The sequence below is a fragment of the Agelaius tricolor genome, unplaced genomic scaffold, assembly GCF_023055355.1.
Source record: "Agelaius tricolor isolate 1412-34295 unplaced genomic scaffold, bAgeTri1.0.p SCAF_20, whole genome shotgun sequence".
Lineage (NCBI taxonomy): Eukaryota > Metazoa > Chordata > Aves > Passeriformes > Icteridae > Agelaius > Agelaius tricolor.
The window spans coordinates 3,517,765-3,537,273 of record NW_027269280.1 but is presented as its reverse complement, the minus strand read 5'-3'; the positions used below and the strand labels follow the sequence as shown (position 1 = coordinate 3,537,273).

Sequence of the window (19,509 nt, the reverse complement as noted above, 5' to 3'; positions counted from 1 at the left end):
CGAGCTAGAAAACACCTCCCCAAAATCTTAGCCTGGCTTTTACCGAGGTTGGGTGTGGGGGAGACGGTAACGGAGGTGGTGACTGAGGGATGATTGGGTTGGTTATGGAGGGGGTGTTGATGGGCAGGCGGTGATGGAGCGGGATGGAGGCACTGACGGGGTCTGGCTGTCCCTGCCGAGCCCCGCCGCGCCCCGGCCGCCGTGCCCGGGCTCCCGCCGCCCTCTCCCGGCCCTTCCCCGCGCTGCAGCCGCCGCCTCCGGCCCTTCCCCGCCTGCCCGGGGGCAGCCCCGGTGCCGGCCTGGAGGCGGCGGGGGACGGGAACCCCGCGTGGGAGCGGAGCGGGGCAGGTCCCGCACCCCCAGAGCGCCGCGCCCGCCCCACGCCCGCGTTCTGTGACAGTCGGGACTCGTTCGCCTGGAACGGCGAGGCACCGAGGCACGGCTTGGGATCCATCTGGGTTCCCAAGGGGGGGATGGCTCTGCCGGGGACCCGCACAGAGCCGGGTATCCGAGAGCCCCCGGCACCCCCAGCACCCCGAGATTCCCGGTACCCCCAGCACCCCGAGATTCCCGGCACCCCCAGCACCCCGAGATTCCCGGCACTGGGGGTGACTCAGAGCCCCCGCTCACCTCGCTGAGCTTTCCAGCACCCGCTGCTGTGTAATCACACCAAGTCACCGGTCATGGGAGCAGCAGGAAGCGGGGGCCAAGGGCATCCCACGTCCAGAAATGCTCCTGGCACCCCCTCACCTCCTTTCAGACCCTTTTCTTCTCCCTTTTCCCCTGCTGTCGGACAAGCCCAACTTGGGAGTTCATTTTCCCATTTTTCCCATCAAAACTTAATGGGGAAACCGAGGAATGAGGTCTGGGGTTCCTCCTGGGGGGACGCTGGGGGACAACGGGGAAAATATGGAGCTGCTCAGAAAGGGAAGTCCTGGAGCTTGTGCAGCAGCACGTGACTGTCCCAAGAGAGACCCGATGGGAAGCAAAAATCCACAGGGGAATTTTGTCGGTGTTTTTGAGGAATTGGGATGATTTTCCAGAGCGGCTGTGGAAGAGGAACAACTTCTGCAAGATGAACATGTGGCTTTGGAGTCCCGGGAAAGGAAAGCAGAGCTGGGAGCGCTGTTGCCTTTTTCCAAATACCCGAGCTGCTCTAATAAAGATATTGCTTCTCCCCACAGCCCTTCCCGTTGTAATCTTGCCATGTGAAAAGGCATCTCTGAGCTAGGCAGGGAGATAAGTGCTGCAGAGCCCCAAGAGCTTCCCACCAGCGACCTTGAACAGAGCTGCTCTGCTCAGGAGGGAAGATAAAGCCCAGATGGTTTTAGTGCTGGTTTGAATCCCTTTTTATAGCCTGAAAGTGAAAGTCTGCAGGTGACAAGGAAAACCCTCGGTGAACTGAAAACCTCTGACACAAGCAGAAAATTGCAAAGTCCTGAGCAGCTGTGCAGGGAAAAAATGGCATCTGTGGGTGGGGAGTGAACCACAACCTGTGGCAGAGGTCAGGGACAGCAGGGTTTCTGGGATGGGGACCTGTAAAATTGTTGCCAGTGCCTCCATTGCCAAAATGCACACATGGCTGTGGAGCAGAGCAGGGGGATGAAGAAACTGGAGGAAAGGGACAGGAGATAAGGATAAGGAGATAAGGAGAGCAAATCCTTGACGCTGGTATTTACTGGGACACGGTGAGGACAGCAACACTGCCAAGGTGGTCCTGTGAGCCTGGAAGGCCAACCAAGAGCAAAGTCAGACTGGAGGCTTGTCCCCACTCAGCCTCTTCTGTCCCTCTGCACTGAGACCACCCCACACGCGGCTGTGGCCCAAGGATACGGCTGGAAGGTCAGGAGAGCAGCCAGGACTTGCAGCCTGGTCCCCTGCAGCATCCCCCACCCACACAGGACCAGTCCATGTCCTGCCACCAGCCCTCCTTGAGGGGCTTGTGTTAGCCCCCTCATCCACCAACCTCTGCCCGTCCCCTGCCAGATGTTCCCAGAATCCCAATTCTTTCCCTCCAAAATGTGATCAAAAATTCAACGTTGTGCAGCCACCTTCAGGACTAAACTCCTGGGTTTCCCACGCATGTGCACATCCCCGAGTAAACCCATACTTCATCCAGGGATATCCCCTCCACCCTCCAGTGCGTGCCCCCACCTCTCCCGCATTGCCCCCTCGCTCTCCCCGCTATTGTCCCGGTGCCCGGAGCCGTGACCTGCGGCAGGTTTTGGACCAAGCCAGGAGCTCCCTGCCCCGGGGCCGGGCTCCGGAGCGTTTTTCCAGCTCCTCCCTCCCGGCCGCGGCCGCGGGGATGGGCGGTGGCGGAGGCGGAGGCGGGCGGGAGCAGCGCTCCGCCCGCGGGGCCGGGCCGGGCCGGGCCGGTGGGAGCCGAGGACAAAGGTGACCGTGCGGGAGCCGTGCCCCAAAGCCCCCTCGCACCATCCGAGCCCGGATCCAGCGCTCTCACGGCCACCACGGCCACGCGCCTGTCGTTGATGCTGGTGGCCGCCGCAGACCGGAGGTAGAGTCCAGGTGAGTGCAAAGTGTGGCACGGCGAGGCCACCAGCGATTAGGGGACAGGAGCAGCGGTGGCCTTGCCCGGGTGACAGGGTTCATGGCCACGGCTCTCTGGAGCGGCGGCCAGATCCGCGGCGCCGGCCAAAACCTTCCCTGCGCGCCGCGGGGAGGAGCGGCGCGACACGGAAAACGCGGCGCCGGCGGGAAGGTCACCTGTGCCAGGTGACGTGAGGCACCGGGACAGGCCCTGCCTGCGGCTCCTCCGTGGGAAAACACTCTGCCGGGGTGGTGGTGGGGGGGGTGAACCCTGTCCCCAGCGAGCCTTGGGCAGCCAGAGCCCACCCGGCATCCGCGGGACTCAGCACCTTATCTGGGAGCGCGCTTATCCCGGCTATCCCGGCGTTGTTTATTCAGCAGCTCCATTTCCTGGGCGCCAGGGCTGCCGCCAGCCAGCACGAACAAAAAGGCGATGGTTCGTTTCCGTGCAATCAAGGCGCAGCGCTGAGCACCCTCTGTCCCCGCAGGGCGCGGAGCCATGAAGCTGAACGAGCGGAGCTTGGCCTTCTACGCCACCTGCGACTCCCCGGCCGACAAATCCGGCTTCCTCAACAAGCGCGGCGAGCGGCACACGGCCTATCACCGCCGCTGGTTCGTGCTCAAGGGAAACATGCTCTTCTACTTCGAGGAGCGGGACAGCCGGGAGCCCGTGGGCGTCATCGTGCTGGAGGGCTGCAATGTGGAGCTCTGCGATTCGGCCGAGAGCTTCGCCTTCGCCATCCGCTTTGGCGGCAGCAAGTCCCGCACCTACGTGCTGGCGGCGGACAGCCAGGCGGCCATGGAGTCGTGGGTGAAGTCGCTGTCCCGAGCCAGCTTTGACTACATGCGGCTGGTGGTGCGGGAGCTGGAGAAGCAGCTGCAGGAGATGAGCCGGGGGCTGCCCGGAGGATGCGGAGGCTCCCAGGATGGTCCCTGCCCTTGGAAGCCGATGCCGCCGGGGCTGGAGCAGTGCCGGGAGCGGCTGCCGGCTCTGCCCGCCGTCCCGCCGAAGGAGAACGGCTGTGCGGTGTGGAACAACGTGCCGGGGCCGGAGCGGCCGCCCGACACCTCTGGCTGCGGTGGGCACGATGAGGAGGGGGCGCCGCGGCCGCCGCCGCCGCTGCCGCCGCGCCGGCGGGTGTCGAACGGCGGGACAGCGAGCGCCGGGCCGGCCGTGGCACCGAGCCCGTCCACATTCTGCCGGCTCCACGAGCAGTACAGCCGGGAGGTGGCCCGGCTCCGGCAGGACTGGCAGCAGAAACGGCGTGGCTCCCAGCCCTGAGCGGTGGATGAGCCCTGGGAACCTACCAGGAGCTGGGGCAGGGTGGAGGTGGCCGTCCTTGGTGATGGCCATGTCCCCTCCTCACCCCGGGGTGTGCAGACCTGGCTGTGGTGGTGATGGACGCCTGCTGGTGGTGCCAGCAAGGGCTGGGCACCAAGGGACACCAGTGCTGGTCTGTGATGGGGAAATGGGCACCACAGGGGTGCCCATGTGGGTTTGGGGTGCTCCACTCAGCATGAGCAAACTGCAAACCGCTCACTGACTGAAGCCTCCTGGAAATCGACCTCTGCTCTGGCTGTGCTGGGGCCTCTTGGTGTCCTTGCAGTGGGATCACGCCTTGACAACTTCTGGAGGAGGATTGTGATGGGATCTCGCCCGCCTGAGATCTCTCCCGTGTGGGCTCCACAGTGGAGAGCCTGCCACAGACTTCCCCTCCCGGCCCAGCACAAGGCTGAGGTCGGCTGAGCTCTGCCAGATCCCTCTGCTCCAGCAGGATGTGGTTTGAAATGAAAATATCAGTGAGCGCAGCCCTTCCTTAATGGCAGCAGCAGCTCTGCATGCTCTGGGGAGCTGGTGACGCCCAGCCCCGGGCATCTCACAGGGAGCAATTGCTGCTTGCAGCCTGGAGGGTGAATATGGGGGGTCAGACCCTGGGGGAGTTCAGCAGCTGCAGGTAGTGCTTTGCTGGTGGGTATTTTGGGACAGCACATCATGCCCCTGCCAGCTCACTAAGGGGAAGCATCGCTCGTGGTGGCAAATGGGAATGTGTGTGTCAGCAGCAGAGCGTGAGGAATGATTCATGTGCCAAACCAGAGCAAAGCTGGTGTCTCATGCCTGTGTTTCTATCTTATTTCTACATCAGAAAGTCAAGCTGCTGGCCCAGAGGTGGAGTGACCCACCCTGGAGCAGGGGGGAGCAGTCAGGGTGCCCTGGCTTATGCCTGAGTGGCTCCAGCTCCTTTTGCTCCCTTGGGACAGGCACAAAATTTTTCTACAATAAAAGTTGTTTCAGAACTTCCCTCCCATCCGTGGTCCTTGTTTGTGCCTCTTAGCCCCTGGGGAGGGGGGTCCAGGTGGGAATTAATTTATTGCTTTATTTTAATCCTCCTTCTGTGCCCACCATGTCTGTGGGGCTGATCAGGGACTGTGTCACCCGAAGGGGACATGGCCAATGCCAGGGTCTTGCAGTGCCCTGGAGCGCCGTATGTCCCTGCAGGGATGGGGTGAGATGGGATGGGGCCACCCTGGAAGCATCAGGACACCCAATGCCAGGGTGGTCCCATGTCAGGGCATCTCTTAACCAGGACAAAATATCTGTCCCCTTGTTGATGCCACACAGGGACCAAGGACTCTGCCCTTGTGAAAGTGGCCAGCACATCCCCATCTCCCTGCCCACACATCCCACCTGCATGAATGTCTCCAGCTTCTCTTTAACACGGGGTCTGGCAGAGGCTGGGCAATCACTTCTTGGGGAAACTGAGGCACAAAGCCAGCCAGGGTCACCTGCTCCCCGAGAGCCCTGCAGAGCATGGAGCCTGTCCCTGGCCAGGCATGGCATCTCCCTATGGAATCTGGCATTTGGAGCAGTGCCAAGGGCAGCCAGGGTGCAGCTGCACCCAGATGGTTCTCATGGCTCCATCCTTTGCCACAGGGGAAGATCCTGGTTTCCATGGCAGCTGGCACAGCTTCTCCAGACGTTCAGATATCCATCAAAAAAAAGTCCTTCTCAACATGTTAGCTGACAAACAAGCTCAAACAGATATGCAACATATGGATTTATTAATTCATCAGACACAAACAGCCCTGCCTGGTGTCAGAAGCTGCTGACTTGCCCAGCGATGGTTGGCTCCAAACAAGAGCTGTGCTGGGGCATGGTGCCACTGGCACTGCCAGGCTGGACAGGGCTTTGGGCAACCTGGTCTAGTGGAAGGTGTCCCTGCCCATGGCAGGGGGTTGGAGTAAGATGATCCTTAAGGTCTCTTCTAACCCAAACCATCCCGGGAAACAATGATTTTATGATAAACCAAGATGAAACTCACACTGCAGGATGCTGAGCTACCCCAGGGGCAGAAGCAAACCTGCATCAGGGATGAGCACAGGAATTTCATAGAGCAGGATCACACCCTGAGCTGGACTAACCCCATTTAAAGCCCTCTTTTTTTATCCCCCAGGCACTGGGATAATGAGAGCTCTTGCCACAATCCCAAAGAAAAGTTGTGACTTCTGAGGGTGCCAACACCAGGCACTGGGCAAGTGTGAGAGGGGTCCCCATTCCATCACCTCCAGACAAAACACACCCCAAGGCCAGAGTCGTATCCAACTTCTGTATTTAGTGGCTCTTTACAGAACTTGTTCCTTCCAAAATTGTTAAACAAAGTTCATTGATCTCATAGAAACTTTTGAAGTACAGAACATGAGCCTAACAAAAACGTGACCGGTGTGTCCCGCTGGCTTTCATACAACAGGATTGCCGTGCTCAGGACTATCCCAAGTGCTTCCTCCAATCCCGTTCCACTAAAGCTCCCTCTAGCACACAACGGAGAAGGCAGGCAGTGGTCACACCTCCACCTTCCACAGCACGGTGGCAGAGCAGCCATGGGCACCCTGGGGTTTGTCAGGGCACGAGGGGCAGGCAAGGAGAGCTGTGCCCTCACCCAGCATTGCTCCACTACCACCCGAGTACAAAAATACCTTCTATTCTGATAAAAACAGCTACAGTGGAAAATCAGTCAGTGGGAGCCTGGCAGGGCCTTGGTGGGCAATGGCTGATGCTGTGGGGGCAGGGGACAGGGCAGAGCAGCCCAGCGTGGGACACTCCACATCGTTTAAAGGCATTTTGTTAGCAGAGGCTGGCTGGAGGAGGTGGGGTCAGGGAGGTGACAGGGAGCACACTGGGATGGCGCCACCACTGAGCTCCTGTGTCTGCACAGCATCAGCCCTGGAAAGCCAAAGCTCGGTGGTGCTTTGCCCAGCTCAGGGTTGAGCTTGCCCAATTTAGGCAGGAGCCTGCTGTGACATCCCAGAGCTCATCCTGACATCACTGACATCCACTGCCTGGGACATGGCTGTGGGAAGGGGATGCTCTTCCTGCCCAGGTGCTCTCCCTAAAAAACTGGGCTGTGATGCTGGAGCAGCCCTGAGCAGGGCTCAGCCTGCGAGTGGGTGGCTCACGATTTTTGGGTGCTCACCTCAAGCACTGCTGCCCCAGAGGCAAAGCTCAGAGGCTCCATCTTTCCTGAATGGACTGGGAACCGGGATGCCATGGATTCCATCCCCAGCGAGCTGGTACCATCCTCAAGCACCGCACCCAGAGACATTTTCCCATCCCACTCCCAAAATCCCAAGCTCACTCGGGTTGCTTTCTTTGCTTTTGCCTCATTTTCTCTCCTCCTTTGGGAGCTGGCACGAGCTGCACCATGGCAGATGGGAAGATGGGAGCTGCCACCGGCTGCCGGCTGGAGGAAGCGCGAGGGACGGCGTTGGGACCATGCTACATCTTGTTCCAGAAGGCTATTGCAGACATTTCTACAACATATACAACCGCACGGGACATTCTGTGTTACAAAGGCTTCCAAAAACATGAACCACCAGAACTAAATACATACTCGATGGCGTTGGGGGCTTTAGAGTCTTCAGGGACTAGGACGCAGTCTCTGGCTGGGGCAGAAGCGATGCAGTGTCTTACAGACAGGGGTGAAAACTGCAAAAGTTTCTTAAATTTGGTCAGTCTCATAGTGCTTCTTGATGGCTTTGCTCAAAAAGTCTTTTCTGTGGGGTTGGTTTTCTTTTTTTTTTTTTTTTTTTTGTTTATTTGTTTTTAATCTCATCCAGTGGCAAACTACAAGACTTCAGTGTACATTTAATGACACGACTGCTACATCATCTTGATTTTATAGCTATCTTTAATATCAAAGCAGCTTAAGCTGTTAATAAATTCCAAAGTATCCTTTTATTAAAATATCTAAAAGAGGTCTATAAATATTTTTTGTTTTTTTGTTTTTTCTTTTCTAAAATTGTTCCCAGTTTTTCACATTTAAAACAAAGCCAGAGGGGTGGGGCAGATTCATAGAGAGGGGTCCCCTCTTTTTCATGGGCGCTTCTCTTCCGTGGCGCCGGCCACTCGTCACCTCTCGGTGCACACTGCATTTATCAAAATATATATATGTGTGGGGGTGTATATATATATTTGGGGTGTCAGGGGGCTCAGAACTCCCACTCGAGGGCCTCCTCGCGGTTGGCAGCCCGCTCCAGGCGGTGGATGATGTTGTTGAGGTTGGCCATCTTCTCATGGCGCCGCTGCACGCTGGTGCTGAGCCGGGGGCCGGGAGCCGGTGGAAGCGCCGGCGAGACCGGCCCGGCAGAGGACGGTCCTGGTGAGGCTGAGCCAGTGAGGCCGGGTGAGGAAGCTGCCGAGGGCGACGTTGGGGACACCACCAAGCTGCAACGGGATGACCCTGCAGAGGACTGGGAGCTGTCGGGGTGTGGCGGCGGCGGCGGAGGTCCCCCAGCGGTGGCACCGGCGCGGCCTCCCCGCCGCGGGAGGCTGGGGGCGGCGGCGTGGGGGGCTGCCCCCTGCTCCTCCTGGGGAGGTCCGGTCCCTTCGGCCGCCCCGGCCGGGCTGCGTGAGTCCCGCCGGCGGCTCCAGCCGCCCGCATCGCCCTGCTCCTCCTTCACCTTCACGGGCACAGCGGCACAGGGGGGCTCCCCACCCACCAACAGGGGTTTGTGGTCCTCCGTGTCCGAGTCGGGGCTGTGGGGGGCCCGGCGCCCGGGGATGGCCGTCCCACCACTCTGCTCCGGGTCCGTGTCATTGTCCTGTGCACCCTCCACCAGCATCTCTCGGCGCATCCGTGACCTGCAGGACACAACCACGGAGGAGTGGCAACAACCACCCACTGCCCCATGCACATTGTCCACTCCAATGTCACCCAAGGATGAAACCTGTGCTGCTCCCCAGGGCTGGGCTGCTGTGGGGATGGATCCCATGCTCCAGCAGCCTCCATAAGGCATTCCCTCCCCCTTTGCAGAGATCCCGCTCTGGAGTGAGCAGGTGGATGTGAGCATGGAAACCACTTTAGATGCTCAACATGACTTGGTCAAGGTAGCCAACACCACCCACCAACCTGGGGACCTCCAGTGGGTCTGCACCTCCCATCTAGGGAATAGTGATGGGGAAAGCTGGAAGGGGAGAAGTGACACCCCCTCCGTGGCACAGCACCCCCAAAGCCCAGGAATGCCCATACCTGTAGTTGTGGAACCAGTTGATGACGGTGTTGGTCTTGAGGTTGAGCTGGAAGGAGAGCAGCTCGATGGTCTGCTGGGAGGGATATGGCTCCAGCTGGTAGGCTTTCTTTAGGGCTTCCTTCTCCTCCGGCGCCAACACCACCCGCGGCTTCTTGATCTGGAGCAGGCTGAGGTCCTGCGGCGGCGCGCTGGGGCTGGCGCACTCGGAGCGGGCGCTGGGGGACTCGCTGTCCGAGCCAGCGCTCATCAGCCCGTACCGGCGCTTCAGGTAGGCTGCAGGAGAGGACACCCAGCTGGCACCGCTCGCCCCCCAGCCCAGGACGCCCCCTCAGCACCCAGCAGGGCCGTGTGACCCCATCCCTCACCCTTCTTCTCCAGCTTCTTCATGTCGCGCAGCTTCTCCACGTTGTGGGGGTCGTTGAGCCAGAGCTGCATGCGGACGAAGGGCTCCCTCCCCTTCAGGCTCAGCTTGTGCCACGGCTTGGGCCTGGAGAGGAGATCGGACACCGAGCCCTGCGTCAGGCCCAGGATGCTCTCCCCAAACAGCCGCTGGCCTGGCGGAGGAGAAGCAGAGGTGGTTAGCAGGGTAGAGCAGTGGGACGGGCGCTGCAGTCCCCCTGCAGAGCAGGTGCACCCCATTTCCCAGCCAGCATCCTCCTGGAATTCCCATGAGCACCCACAGAACAATGTCTGGGGGAGGGGGGGTTATATCTACAGGAATTGGGGTGCTGGATCCATGCAGTCTCACCAGCAGCTCCCAAAAACCTGGGCAGAGAGAGGGCCCGCACCTAAATTGTTGTCTGTCAGGACCTCCTTGACCTTCTTGGTGATGGAGTAGGTGTCCAGCTCGGGGGACATGGCGACAATCTCCTGGATGCCCATGGGGCCCTGGCTGTTGGGATACATCTTCCCGCCCAGCGCAGGCGTCGAGCGGCTCTCGGGCTGCTGGTTTTCCTTGCTGCTCTCCAAGGCCAGGGTGAGGGGCTCCTGGCAGCTCTTCTCGTGCTCTGAGGGGCTGGGGGGCGGCGAGGGGGACAGCTGGGGTTCCGCCGGGCTGGCTGTGTGACACCAGGGCAGAGGGGTCAGCGGGAGGGGACAGGGCAGGGAGCAGGAAGGGCATCTGGGGGATGCCTGTGGCTTTGCCCTCTAGAGAAGAGGGATACCAGCCAAGCTTCTTCAGTGGCTACAAAGTGGGAGATGGTGGTGGAATAATTAAAGAGAGAAAATGCCACCAATATAACACAAAAAATCCAGTTATTGCTTTATGTCAGGCACAAAGCCCAAGATTTTTAATGTGGCTTTCCTTTTATTTTTGTTTTAAATGAAGGGGGTTGGGGATGAAAGGGGCTGCCCAGGATCTAGCAATCCCAGGGTGTTGCTATCGGAGTTGGCAGGGATAGCTCTTCCGAGTGCTGGGATAGGAGCAGGACAAACTCACTGGGATGCAGGGGATGGACACAGAAGTGGTGGGCACACTGATGGCACATGTGGACAGTGATGTCACTTACCCTGGGAAGGTGTGGGCTGCTGGCTGATCCCCTGGCCCAGCTGGTCTGTCAGCCAGAGCTGCATGCGGATGAAGGGCTCCCGACCCTTCTGTGTCAGCTTGCTCCACGGTTTGGGCCGCGACAGCATGTCACTCACACTGCCCTGGGACAGTCCCAGCACCTGGGCACCACGCAGGTGTCACCCACCGAAGGTGGGCTGCACTCCCCCCGTGCTGGGAAGCCGCCTGCCCTCCATTCCCCTGTCAGGGGAGGGGGAGCAGGGTGCCACCCACGGCCACCCACTGCCCCACAGCACGTCTGGACCCTCTGTCCCCTGCCATGGGTGCTGATGGTGGGTCCCCCTGGGATACCCAGTGGGTTGGGAGGCTGGTCCCCAAAGGGCTCTGTTTAGGGGACTGGGCATTCTTGGTGGGAGGTGCCACCAACTAATTAATGGTGGTCACTGGGAGACTGGGCTTGGGTCAGACCTGAGGACTCAGAGTCCTCCAAGGGGAAACAGATCAGGAAAAGGAAGACTCTGGAAGGAGCTGGTGAAGGCCATCAATGAGCCCCAGGCTCAGGGTCATGGAACAGAGGAGACACCAGACCCCCCCTTCTCCAGGCTGGTACCTTCTCTCCGAAGATCCTCTGGCAGATGCCGTTCTTGGCCAACTTCTCCTTGACTTGCCGGGTCAGCTCCAGTGTGTCCACCTCCCTGTACATGTACATCTCATACTGCTCCGGCGTCAGCGGCGGCACCGTTGGCTTCAGGGTCCGTGGCACGTACGTGGGGTAGTAGGACAGACGCCCGCCAGCCGCCGGCTCCGCGCCGGCTCCCTCCGCCTTCATCTCCGACAGCCGCTGGGGCTCCTCGTCCGCCGGCTGCAGCTCGTCCTCGTTGGTGCCACCCTCGCTGGGCTCGCCCCGCGGCCAGCCCCGGCCGTTGGCCATGCTGGAGTAGCTGGAGGAGGAGGAGGACAGCGAAGGCGACACGGAGGTGTAGGGCCGGCTGAGCAGGCTCCGCTCCGACGCCCAGTGCTGGTCGAAGTAGGAGCCGGCGTCGCCGATCTCCGACTTCACCTTGCGGATGATGCTCTGGACGAAGGCGGCGGGGGAGAGCACGGCCAGGGGCGTCTGCGGCGGGCCAGGGCTGGCCCCGCTGCCCTCCTCCTGCTTGACCAGGGCGGGGGTGATGTTCTGGCTGACGGTGCCCAGCGTGGAGCGCTCGGTGGGCGCCGCGTCCCCTCCGCGCCCGCCGGCCCCTGCCTCCATGTCCAGCAGCGCCTGCTGCTGCGCCTGCATCTCCCGCCGCGCCTGCTCCAGGATGCTCTTGATGGCGTCCTCCGAGCTGCTGCTGCCTGCCCCGTTGGCCACTGCCTGTGATGCTGATGGTGTTTTGGGCTCCCCTGCAGAGAAAAGGGGTGAGGGCAGCCCCGAGGAGCAGCACATGCTGTTTACTGTGTGGCCACAAGTCAAAGTGTGGGAGAAAAGTGGTTTATCCCAATCTGGTTTGGAGCAGCAGCATCCACAAAGCAAAAGCATCAACAGCCCAACTCAAAGCCAACTTCTTTTTTGATGATTGCAAAATAAATCCCATTACCAACAATGCGATAGACAAACATGTTTGTTTTCCCTGCCTGTTTTTCCACTGTTCCTGTCTAATTTAATTCTCCAGGATTCTGCTTTCTCAGCAGACTACCTGTTTTAATGTATTTCATTTCTTGTAATTGACTGTGAGAGCAGCTGCTTTAATGATACCTCGTGCCAGATGGATCCTGAATACTCATTTAATCATCTGGTTTGGGGCCGGGGGGAGGAAAAAGAGTGCATCCAAAGTTTCTGAAAGCCCAGATCTGAACTCTGCTGCACAGGGACTCTTCCATCCCACATGGTATTTCCTTCCATCATGCCCTAAAATTCTCCATGGATGTCAATGGGTGAAACACCCCCAAAAAAGCCAATTTTTGGGACGGGACCCACAGCCACAAAGCACTCAGCAGCTGGCACCCCTTTGGGTGCTGCTGCCACAGGGCAGAGCAGGGACTTGGCCACCCCTGGAGCCGCCCCCATGGCTGCACCTACCTCCCTTCTGCGACTCAATCTCCTTTTTTGCCTGCTCCAGGATGCTTTTGATGGCGTCGTCAGAGCCGGTCTCCGGTGTCCTGATCCGTGGCGTGATGCTACCTGATCAAAGAGGCAGGATAACAGCTTTGTCACCAGCGCTGGTTTTACAAGCTCCACTTGTATGTCAGGAAGTATTTACTGCTCCTCATGTTCGGTTATTTTTAGGGATGCTGGTTTGAAGACAAATGTCACTCCCGATTAGTCGCTACCCGAGCACAGGGAGTCCTGGTAGCCCTGGCTGCCAGCTCCTGCCTCTGGCACAGCATCTCCCACCACCCTGCTCATCCCAACCAAGGGCACCCTCTCCCCATCAGGAGCAGAGACACGGGCACAGAGACCATGTCCCCATCCCTGGCACTGTGCCCTCCTGGCTGTGCAAGAGAAGTGTTAATGATGGATCAGATCCAGGGGATAAATCAGAGCCCCCCAGGCTGGAACCAGCAGGTGCCTGGACCATGGGTGTGCATTGTCCAGTCCTGGTGCCCCCACGGGAACTCGAGTGACCAGCTGCCACTGCTGAGACGTGGCCAGCAGCCACTGTCCCCAGAGATGGGAGTCACCATTCCATGACAGCGCCAACACCGCGCCAAGGTTCCGCAGCACTAAAACTTCATTATTTTAATGAAATATTCCCGAGTACATTGATTCATACGGCACAGAACAGCCTAATGAATAATTAAATGGCACTTGTCAGAATAAATGAGTAAAGCACGTCCAGGGATGCAGTTCCACAGCCATGGGTTGTTGTTAATTGCTGCCGTTTGCCAGGGCTCATCCCACCCAGCAGCCAGCTCCATCCCAGCAGGGAAAATCCTGGGGTGCCACTGGTGGGACCAGCATCCCAGCACATCAGGATCTGGTGAGCCCCCCTGCCACGGCATGGGGCACCCCTGGGTGAACTGGGGTGCACTGGGAGGGGGACAGGACCCGTTGGCCGGGGCCACCCCAACCACTCACCTCTCTGGCGCACCTGGATAGTCCTCAGGGCCAGCACGTTCTGCTCATCGGACAGGAACTGCTTCATCTTGATGAACGGCTCCTTGCCCTTCACCGTCAGCTTGTGCCAGGGCTTGGGCCGCGCCAGGATCTCGCTGACGGAGCCCTGTGACAGCCCCAGCACGTAGTGCCCGAAGACCCTCTGCCCAATATTGTGCTTCAGCAGCTGCTCCTTCACCTGGAAGGCGATTTCGGCCGTGTCCAGCTGCTCCTCCTCGCTGGAGCTGCCGGCGCTGCCCTCGGAGGGCTCGCCGGGCGGGCTGGTGGCACTGGTGGCCGGCACGGGGACGGGGTGCACGGTGCTGCTTTTGGCCCCGAAGAAGGAGGAGGGGAAGGGCGGTGCCCCGCTGCTGCTCTCGCTCTTGTAGCTGGGCAGAGGGAGGTGGGGGGCTTTGGGGTCCCCTGAAAGCCGCTCGCCCCCCGGGAAGGGGGACAGCGAGAAAGTCCGGGGACCGTCGGGGGCCACGCCGGGGCCAGGCAGCGGCGGGAGGGGAGTGGGGGACGCGGGGTCATCGGCCGGGGTGTGGTGGGGAGATGGGTACGGCTGCTCCATGCCCAGCGGATCCTTCCCTGACTCGTCTTCGGAGTGATCCTCCTCTAGAGATGAAAGAGAGAGAGGGAGACACACTAGAGTCCCCCTGGCCACGGCTCAGGCACAGCCCTGCAGCCAAACAGCTCCTGCCTCAGTTTCCCCAGGTGACATCCCACCCCACCACAGTCAGGCCACCCACATTCCCACGGATATTCCCAGCAGGATGCCACAGAATTTAAGGTCCCTACCAGTGCTGGCCAGCAGGCTGGGCTTCTCCAGCAGGTACTTCTGGGAGGGGTAGAAAGCCTCCTTCCCCAGCACCAGGGCCTCCTCTGCCTTCGAGATGCTCTGCAAGGAGCCAAGCCGAGATGGGGACAGGCGGCGGAGGCACCGTCGGCAGGGCTGGCACAGCCCGGCCAGCGCCTCGGGACGTGCCACGGCACTTGCCTGGGGCAGGCTGCAGCCAGCAGAGGCCACCTTCATCGCCTTCAGGATGCTGGGAGGGGGACAAAGAGGTGACATGGTGGCTGTGTCACAGCTGTGGTGCTGGGACACTGGCAAGGCAGCCATGGGTGCCAGTCAAGCCATACCTCAGCTCTGTTTTGATCTCCTCATAGTCAGCCTGTGCCTGCAGCTTCTCCTCCAGCTTCTGTGGAGCAGAGGAGGGGACTCCTTGCAGCCAGCTCCTGGTGGCCACACAGCACGGCCGGACCCATGTCCCCCACCCTGGCACGCCCCAAGCCCCCGCGGGCGCACCTCGATGGCCTCGTTCTTGGCGGCCAGCTGTCCCTCCAGCTCAGCAATCTGGGTGGCAGAGGACTCCTCCAGCTCCTGCAGCGAGCTCTGGAGGTGCTGGACGTCCTTCAGGAGCCGCAGGATCTCCCGGTCCTTGGCAGCCAGAGCTGCCTCCAACCTCGACCCTGAGCACATGGAATAGTTCACTTTGTCCTGCTGGGAGAGGGGACACTGTCAGCTCCCGGCCTCCCAAGGTGGGGACAAGGGCCACCCTCCCCATTGGACATGTCCCTACAGGAAGCAGGGCTCAGCTTAGTGCATTGGGGACACTGGTGACAGAGCCCTGAGGAGGGACAGACCTTCCTTCTGCCCTTAAAGGTCTCCCAGGTGCATTTCAGTGCTGTGGGGGTGCATGTCCCCTTCTCTGTGGGAGGCTGAAGGGCACAGCCACTTCCATCACCTCTGGGTGAAAACACCCGTGGGGCATTTTGGGTTTGCTCCCCAACACGATGGGTGCTCCCAAACACAAAAAATGCTCCTGCATCAGTGGGGTGCTCCTAAGGGCAGTGGGATGCTCCCGGCTGTGACAGATGCTGCGGGCCCCAAAGGATGCTCCTGGCCCAAAAGGATGCTCCTGGCCCCGAGGGGTGCTCCTGGCATGCCCTGGGGATGCCCTCACCCCCGTGGTGCCCGTCGGGGAGCAGCAGGCCAGGCGCAGGGAGCTGTTGACCGCCGCCAGCTGCTCCCTCAAACTCTCCACTTCCCTCTGCGCCGCCTCCGCCCGCTGCAAGAGAACAGAACAGGAATCACACCAGACACTGCAGCTCATCCCACCCCACACAGGGTCCAGGGTCTGCCCGAGTCTGTGCCTCTCCTGAGCATCCCACTCCCACCTCCAGGATCATAAGCTCAGCCCAGATATTTAAGTTTCCCCCATGTATTTGAGGTCCCCATGTCCTAGCACAGATCCTGATCCCAATCCCTCAGCACTGGCTGCAGACCATCTCCAGGACATCATTTTTTTTCCACACAAAAGGATGGTTTTATTTACACAAATTGTTCTTTAGACTTCTTTTATTATCCACATCCATTTACTTGTACCTACATTTTCAGAATAAAATAAAAGTAATTAAGAGGAGTGGACAGGACCAAGAGAGATTACACTGGAATCTACCACAGGAACAGTGTGGGTTGTGCCCTAAAACACCCGTGAGAGGCTGGAGGTGACAAGTGCCAGCTCCAGCAGCCAAATGGAGCCTGGCAGAAACCCAAACACACCCTTGACCCCACACATGGGACAGAGGGTCCCACCAGGGGGAAGAAACCTGAGCTCACCTTTGTAGGGATTCCCAATCCTGGTGCCTGTCAACCCCTTATCAATTTGGGGACAGACATCCAGAGGCCACACAGATGTTCAGGGTGCATGCAGCACCCTGGGCTCTGCAGGGCCAACCCCACCAGCTCCTGCCAAGTCAGCTCCTGGCTCACCTGGTTGGCTTTTTCAAGGTTGGTCATGATCATGGCCACTTCATCTGCCCTGAGACAGAAAACAAGAGGTGTCAGAGGGTGTGCACAGACACAGCCCCAGAACAGGGGCAGGAGGCTGAGGGATAAGGATCCCGCTGTTGGAAATGATACAACTTTCAAAAATTTTTTGTAACTTTAGTCAGGGGCTTGTTTGCCTTTCCCCAGGGGAGGAGAACTGAAGTTTCTTTTCAAAAGACTCCCGGGGAAGAACTGGGAGTAGCCAGGAGATAAACAGGAGATAAGCGAACATTAACAAACATTTCCCCCCTGGTGGGTCGGAGACACCTGGTCTGGGAAAAGATCGAGAAGAGAACCCAAGGATGAGGTCCCAATTAGCATCGAAGGTGAAGGGATTAATAACCAGTAGGAGATGGAATACTAAGGATTGTGTCATTTGAGACCAATGAATGTGAATTTCTGTGGGGTTTTTATGTACAAATACATGAAAGGTCTGGCACAAAACCAGGTGTGATTGAATGATTTTCACTGCATAACCCGGGCATGAGTGGATGAAACAATTTCTGTTGCACATCCCAGCCAGAATAAAGCAACGCCTTGGCTCTCCAACATTTAAAAGATGTTGTTGGAGAGTTTGTGTTTTTCTCACACTTTTGGTGACACCACAACTCAGGATGTTCCTGCAGTGGCTTGAAGTATCTCAGCTCCTCAAGCAGCACCTCGGAGATGTCCCAGTGCTGCCAAAAGTGGCTCAGCCCAGCTCTGAGCACAACCCAGCTCTGCTGGGAACTTACTTGGATGCCGCTTCCTCGTCGTATTTGCAGCGCAGCTCCAGCAGCTCCGTCTGCGTGGCCTTCAGCGCTGGCAAGAGGAAGAGGAGGGTGAGCTGTGGGGTGGGGGCTTGGCCCTGCATGGTCAGCAGCCCCTGTCCCGGCCCCACTACCTGCGTGGAGCACTTTGATCTTCTCCTCTGCCTCCCCCAGCCGAGCGGCCAAGGTGACCTGAGCTTCCTGCAGGCCCCTGCGAGAGACGGGCACCAGGGATGGACCGGGGGCACCGCCGACCCCACAGCCCCCCAAAATCACACAGAGACCCCTCACAGAGTCCCCTCCTCTACCCCATCACTCACTGAAGCCAGGAAAGACCCACCGGTGCACACCAGGATGTGTCCAAGCTGTGTTACCCTTCAATGTTAAGGGGTAACATATTTAAGGTTTATTGCCCAAAGTGTAAAAAAATTCACTTTGGGTTGAAAACGGCCCCTGATCCCTGAGGTTGAAACCCCTCTGAGGGGGGCATGGCAGCCCACCCCCACCTGTAATTAACTGGAGGAGGGGGAAGCAATCAGGGGAAAGTTATTCTGCATTATTTATAGCCTGCACTTGCCAGGAACTTACTCGCAGAGATCTGCAATTTAGGGTTTAAAGATTCTTCATTTGTTTCCCCGGTGCAGCGTGTTAAGGAATAACAATGAAGGCACCAGAGCCTCCGAATTAAAAGGTCATCTAATGAGGTTCACACAGCGACCTGGATTCTACCCAGTCCAAGCAAAGCCATGAGCCAGGGATTCCGCGGAAGGGGACAACAGGAGGAACCTGTCCCGGCTGTGCCTGTGCCTGCTGCTTCCCCAAAACCACCGGGGCCTGGGGATGGACGGACAGACAGACACTGGGAGAGTCTGGTGTCGGGTTTCTGAGCATGGTGTGACCGCTCCCAGCCGGACAGCAAAGAGAAGGAGAAGGGGGATGGACGGACAGACACCCCCGTGCAGGAGCAGGGACAGAGCCACGCGTCCTCACAGCGCCCCAGAACCACCCCACTGGCGGCTCTCACGTACTTTTGCTTGTCTGCCTCATGTCTGTGCAGCGGGGTCTCTGTGCCGGGCGCTTTGGCTTTGCCGTCGGGGCCGGGGAGCGGGGGCTCGGCTGCCGGCGACCTCCCCTCCCTGCGCTCTGCGGGGGGACACAGGCACACACACGGCTGCGGAGGGGACAGCAGCGGTGGCCAGGGGGCAGCTCCTGGCCCTGGGACCCGCCCTGCATCCCAGGGATGCTCAGAGGCGGCTGCCCCCGTTCCCCAGCCGGGCGGTACCTTTGGTGCTGCCGAGCTCCGGGTGCTTCTTCCAGGGCCGGCTGAGATCCTTCAGCGGCGGCGGCTCCGGCTCGAGGCGCTGGAGCTGCTGCAGCCGATCCTCCAGGCTCCGGGCAGCCTCCAGCACAGGAGCGGGGTCTGCGGGACATGGGATGGGCGGTGAGCAGCAGGGATGGCCCTCCAGAGGCCCTCTCCCACCTCCCCGTGCCCTGGGGACACCCTGGGTCCTGCCTTTCCCAAAGCCATGGGGACACGCCAGGTCCTGCCTTTCCAGGAGCCGTGGGGACATCCTGCCATTCCAGGATCCATGGGGATATGCCAGATCCTTCCATTCCAGGTGCCATAGGGACACTCCAAGTCACACTTTTCTAGCAGCCATGGGGACATCCTGCCATTCCAGGTGCCCATGGGGACACCCCCCCCATCCTGCCTTTCTAGGAGCCATGGGGACATGACAAGGTCTGCTTTTCTAGCAGCCATGGGGACATCCTGCTATTCCAGATGCCATGGGAACACTCTCAAGTCCTGCCTTTCTAGGAGCTGTGGGGACACGCCAGGTCCTGCTTTTCTAGCAGCCATGGGGACAATCCTGCCATTCCAGGTGCCATGGGAACATCCCTGCCTTTCCCTGCCAGCCCCGAGGCATGGAGGGACGGGCTGGGGGCATGGGGACATCCCCTCCCAGGGCACGGTGGCTCCTGCAGGGCTGGTTTGGGCACAGACAATGGAGGTTTGTGCCGAGGTAAGCAGGTGCATCCGGAGCCCGTCCGTCTTCCCTCTGTCAGCATTACACCATCATTAGCTGGTGTCTGCTCAGCGGGGTGTGCCATTATGTCTCCCAGGGCTGATGTAATTATACATTGACATAATTAACCCAGCAAGCCCATTAAGCAGGCCAGCTAAAAATTCATCTATAATTATTTGTTGTGTGCATGCTAATGAGTCCATCTGCACTGCCATTGTACAACATGAACAAATTAATTT

General features: G+C 59.3%; 2 protein-coding genes across 12 annotated transcripts in view; one reads left to right on the top strand and one right to left on the bottom strand.

The window, feature by feature from the left end:
* The first annotated feature begins 106 nt into the window (after positions 1 to 106).
* Positions 107 to 4,849, top strand: PHETA1 (PH domain containing endocytic trafficking adaptor 1). Of its 2 annotated transcripts, none has more exons than XM_071445143.1 (2): positions 107 to 2,529; positions 3,039 to 4,849. In XM_071445143.1, exon 2 carries the CDS (start codon positions 3,050 to 3,052, stop codon positions 3,830 to 3,832), a length of 783 nt encoding a protein of 260 aa, XP_071301244.1. In that variant the 5' UTR covers positions 107 to 2,529; positions 3,039 to 3,049; the 3' UTR covers positions 3,833 to 4,849. The 2 variants fall into 2 exon arrangements, with proteins under 2 accessions (XP_071301244.1, XP_071301245.1); XM_071445144.1 differs by having other exon boundaries at positions 2,929 to 4,849.
* A 1,292-nt stretch (positions 4,850 to 6,141) lies between these two features.
* CUX2 (cut like homeobox 2) overlaps positions 6,142 to 19,509 on the bottom strand; it is a 62,637-nt gene continuing 49,269 nt past the window's right edge. For 5 of the 10 annotated variants that reach the window (XM_071445115.1, XM_071445118.1, XM_071445112.1 and 2 more), the window contains exons 3-19: positions 18,526 to 18,663; positions 18,272 to 18,386; positions 17,378 to 17,454; positions 17,229 to 17,295; positions 16,438 to 16,486; positions 15,629 to 15,733; positions 14,971 to 15,165; positions 14,805 to 14,863; positions 14,463 to 14,710; positions 13,644 to 14,279; positions 12,645 to 12,746; positions 11,193 to 11,968; positions 10,584 to 10,743; positions 9,864 to 10,133; positions 9,441 to 9,629; positions 9,075 to 9,348; positions 6,142 to 8,686 (exon numbers count right to left, since the gene is read on the bottom strand). In XM_071445115.1, coding sequence (XP_071301216.1) covers positions 8,035 to 8,686; positions 9,075 to 9,348; positions 9,441 to 9,629; positions 9,864 to 10,133; positions 10,584 to 10,743; positions 11,193 to 11,968; positions 12,645 to 12,746; positions 13,644 to 14,279; positions 14,463 to 14,710; positions 14,805 to 14,863; positions 14,971 to 15,165; positions 15,629 to 15,733; positions 16,438 to 16,486; positions 17,229 to 17,295; positions 17,378 to 17,454; positions 18,272 to 18,386; positions 18,526 to 18,663 — 4,112 coding nt within the window. In that variant the 3' untranslated portion in view covers positions 6,142 to 8,034. Of the gene's footprint in view, positions 8,687 to 9,074; positions 9,349 to 9,440; positions 9,630 to 9,863; positions 10,134 to 10,583; positions 10,744 to 11,192; positions 11,969 to 12,644; positions 12,747 to 13,643; positions 14,280 to 14,462; positions 14,711 to 14,804; positions 14,864 to 14,970; positions 15,166 to 15,628; positions 15,734 to 16,437; positions 16,487 to 17,228; positions 17,296 to 17,377; positions 17,455 to 18,271; positions 18,415 to 18,525; positions 18,677 to 19,509 lie in introns of those variants that run through there. The other 5 variants (XM_071445116.1, XM_071445117.1, XM_071445111.1 and 2 more) reach the window with 5 other exon arrangements.

What these genes read in the sequence shown, in the direction of transcription:
- PHETA1 (XM_071445143.1), top strand. Translation starts at nt 3,050, where the DNA reads ATGAAGCTGAACGAGCGGAGCTTGGCCTTCTACGCCACCTGCGACTCC.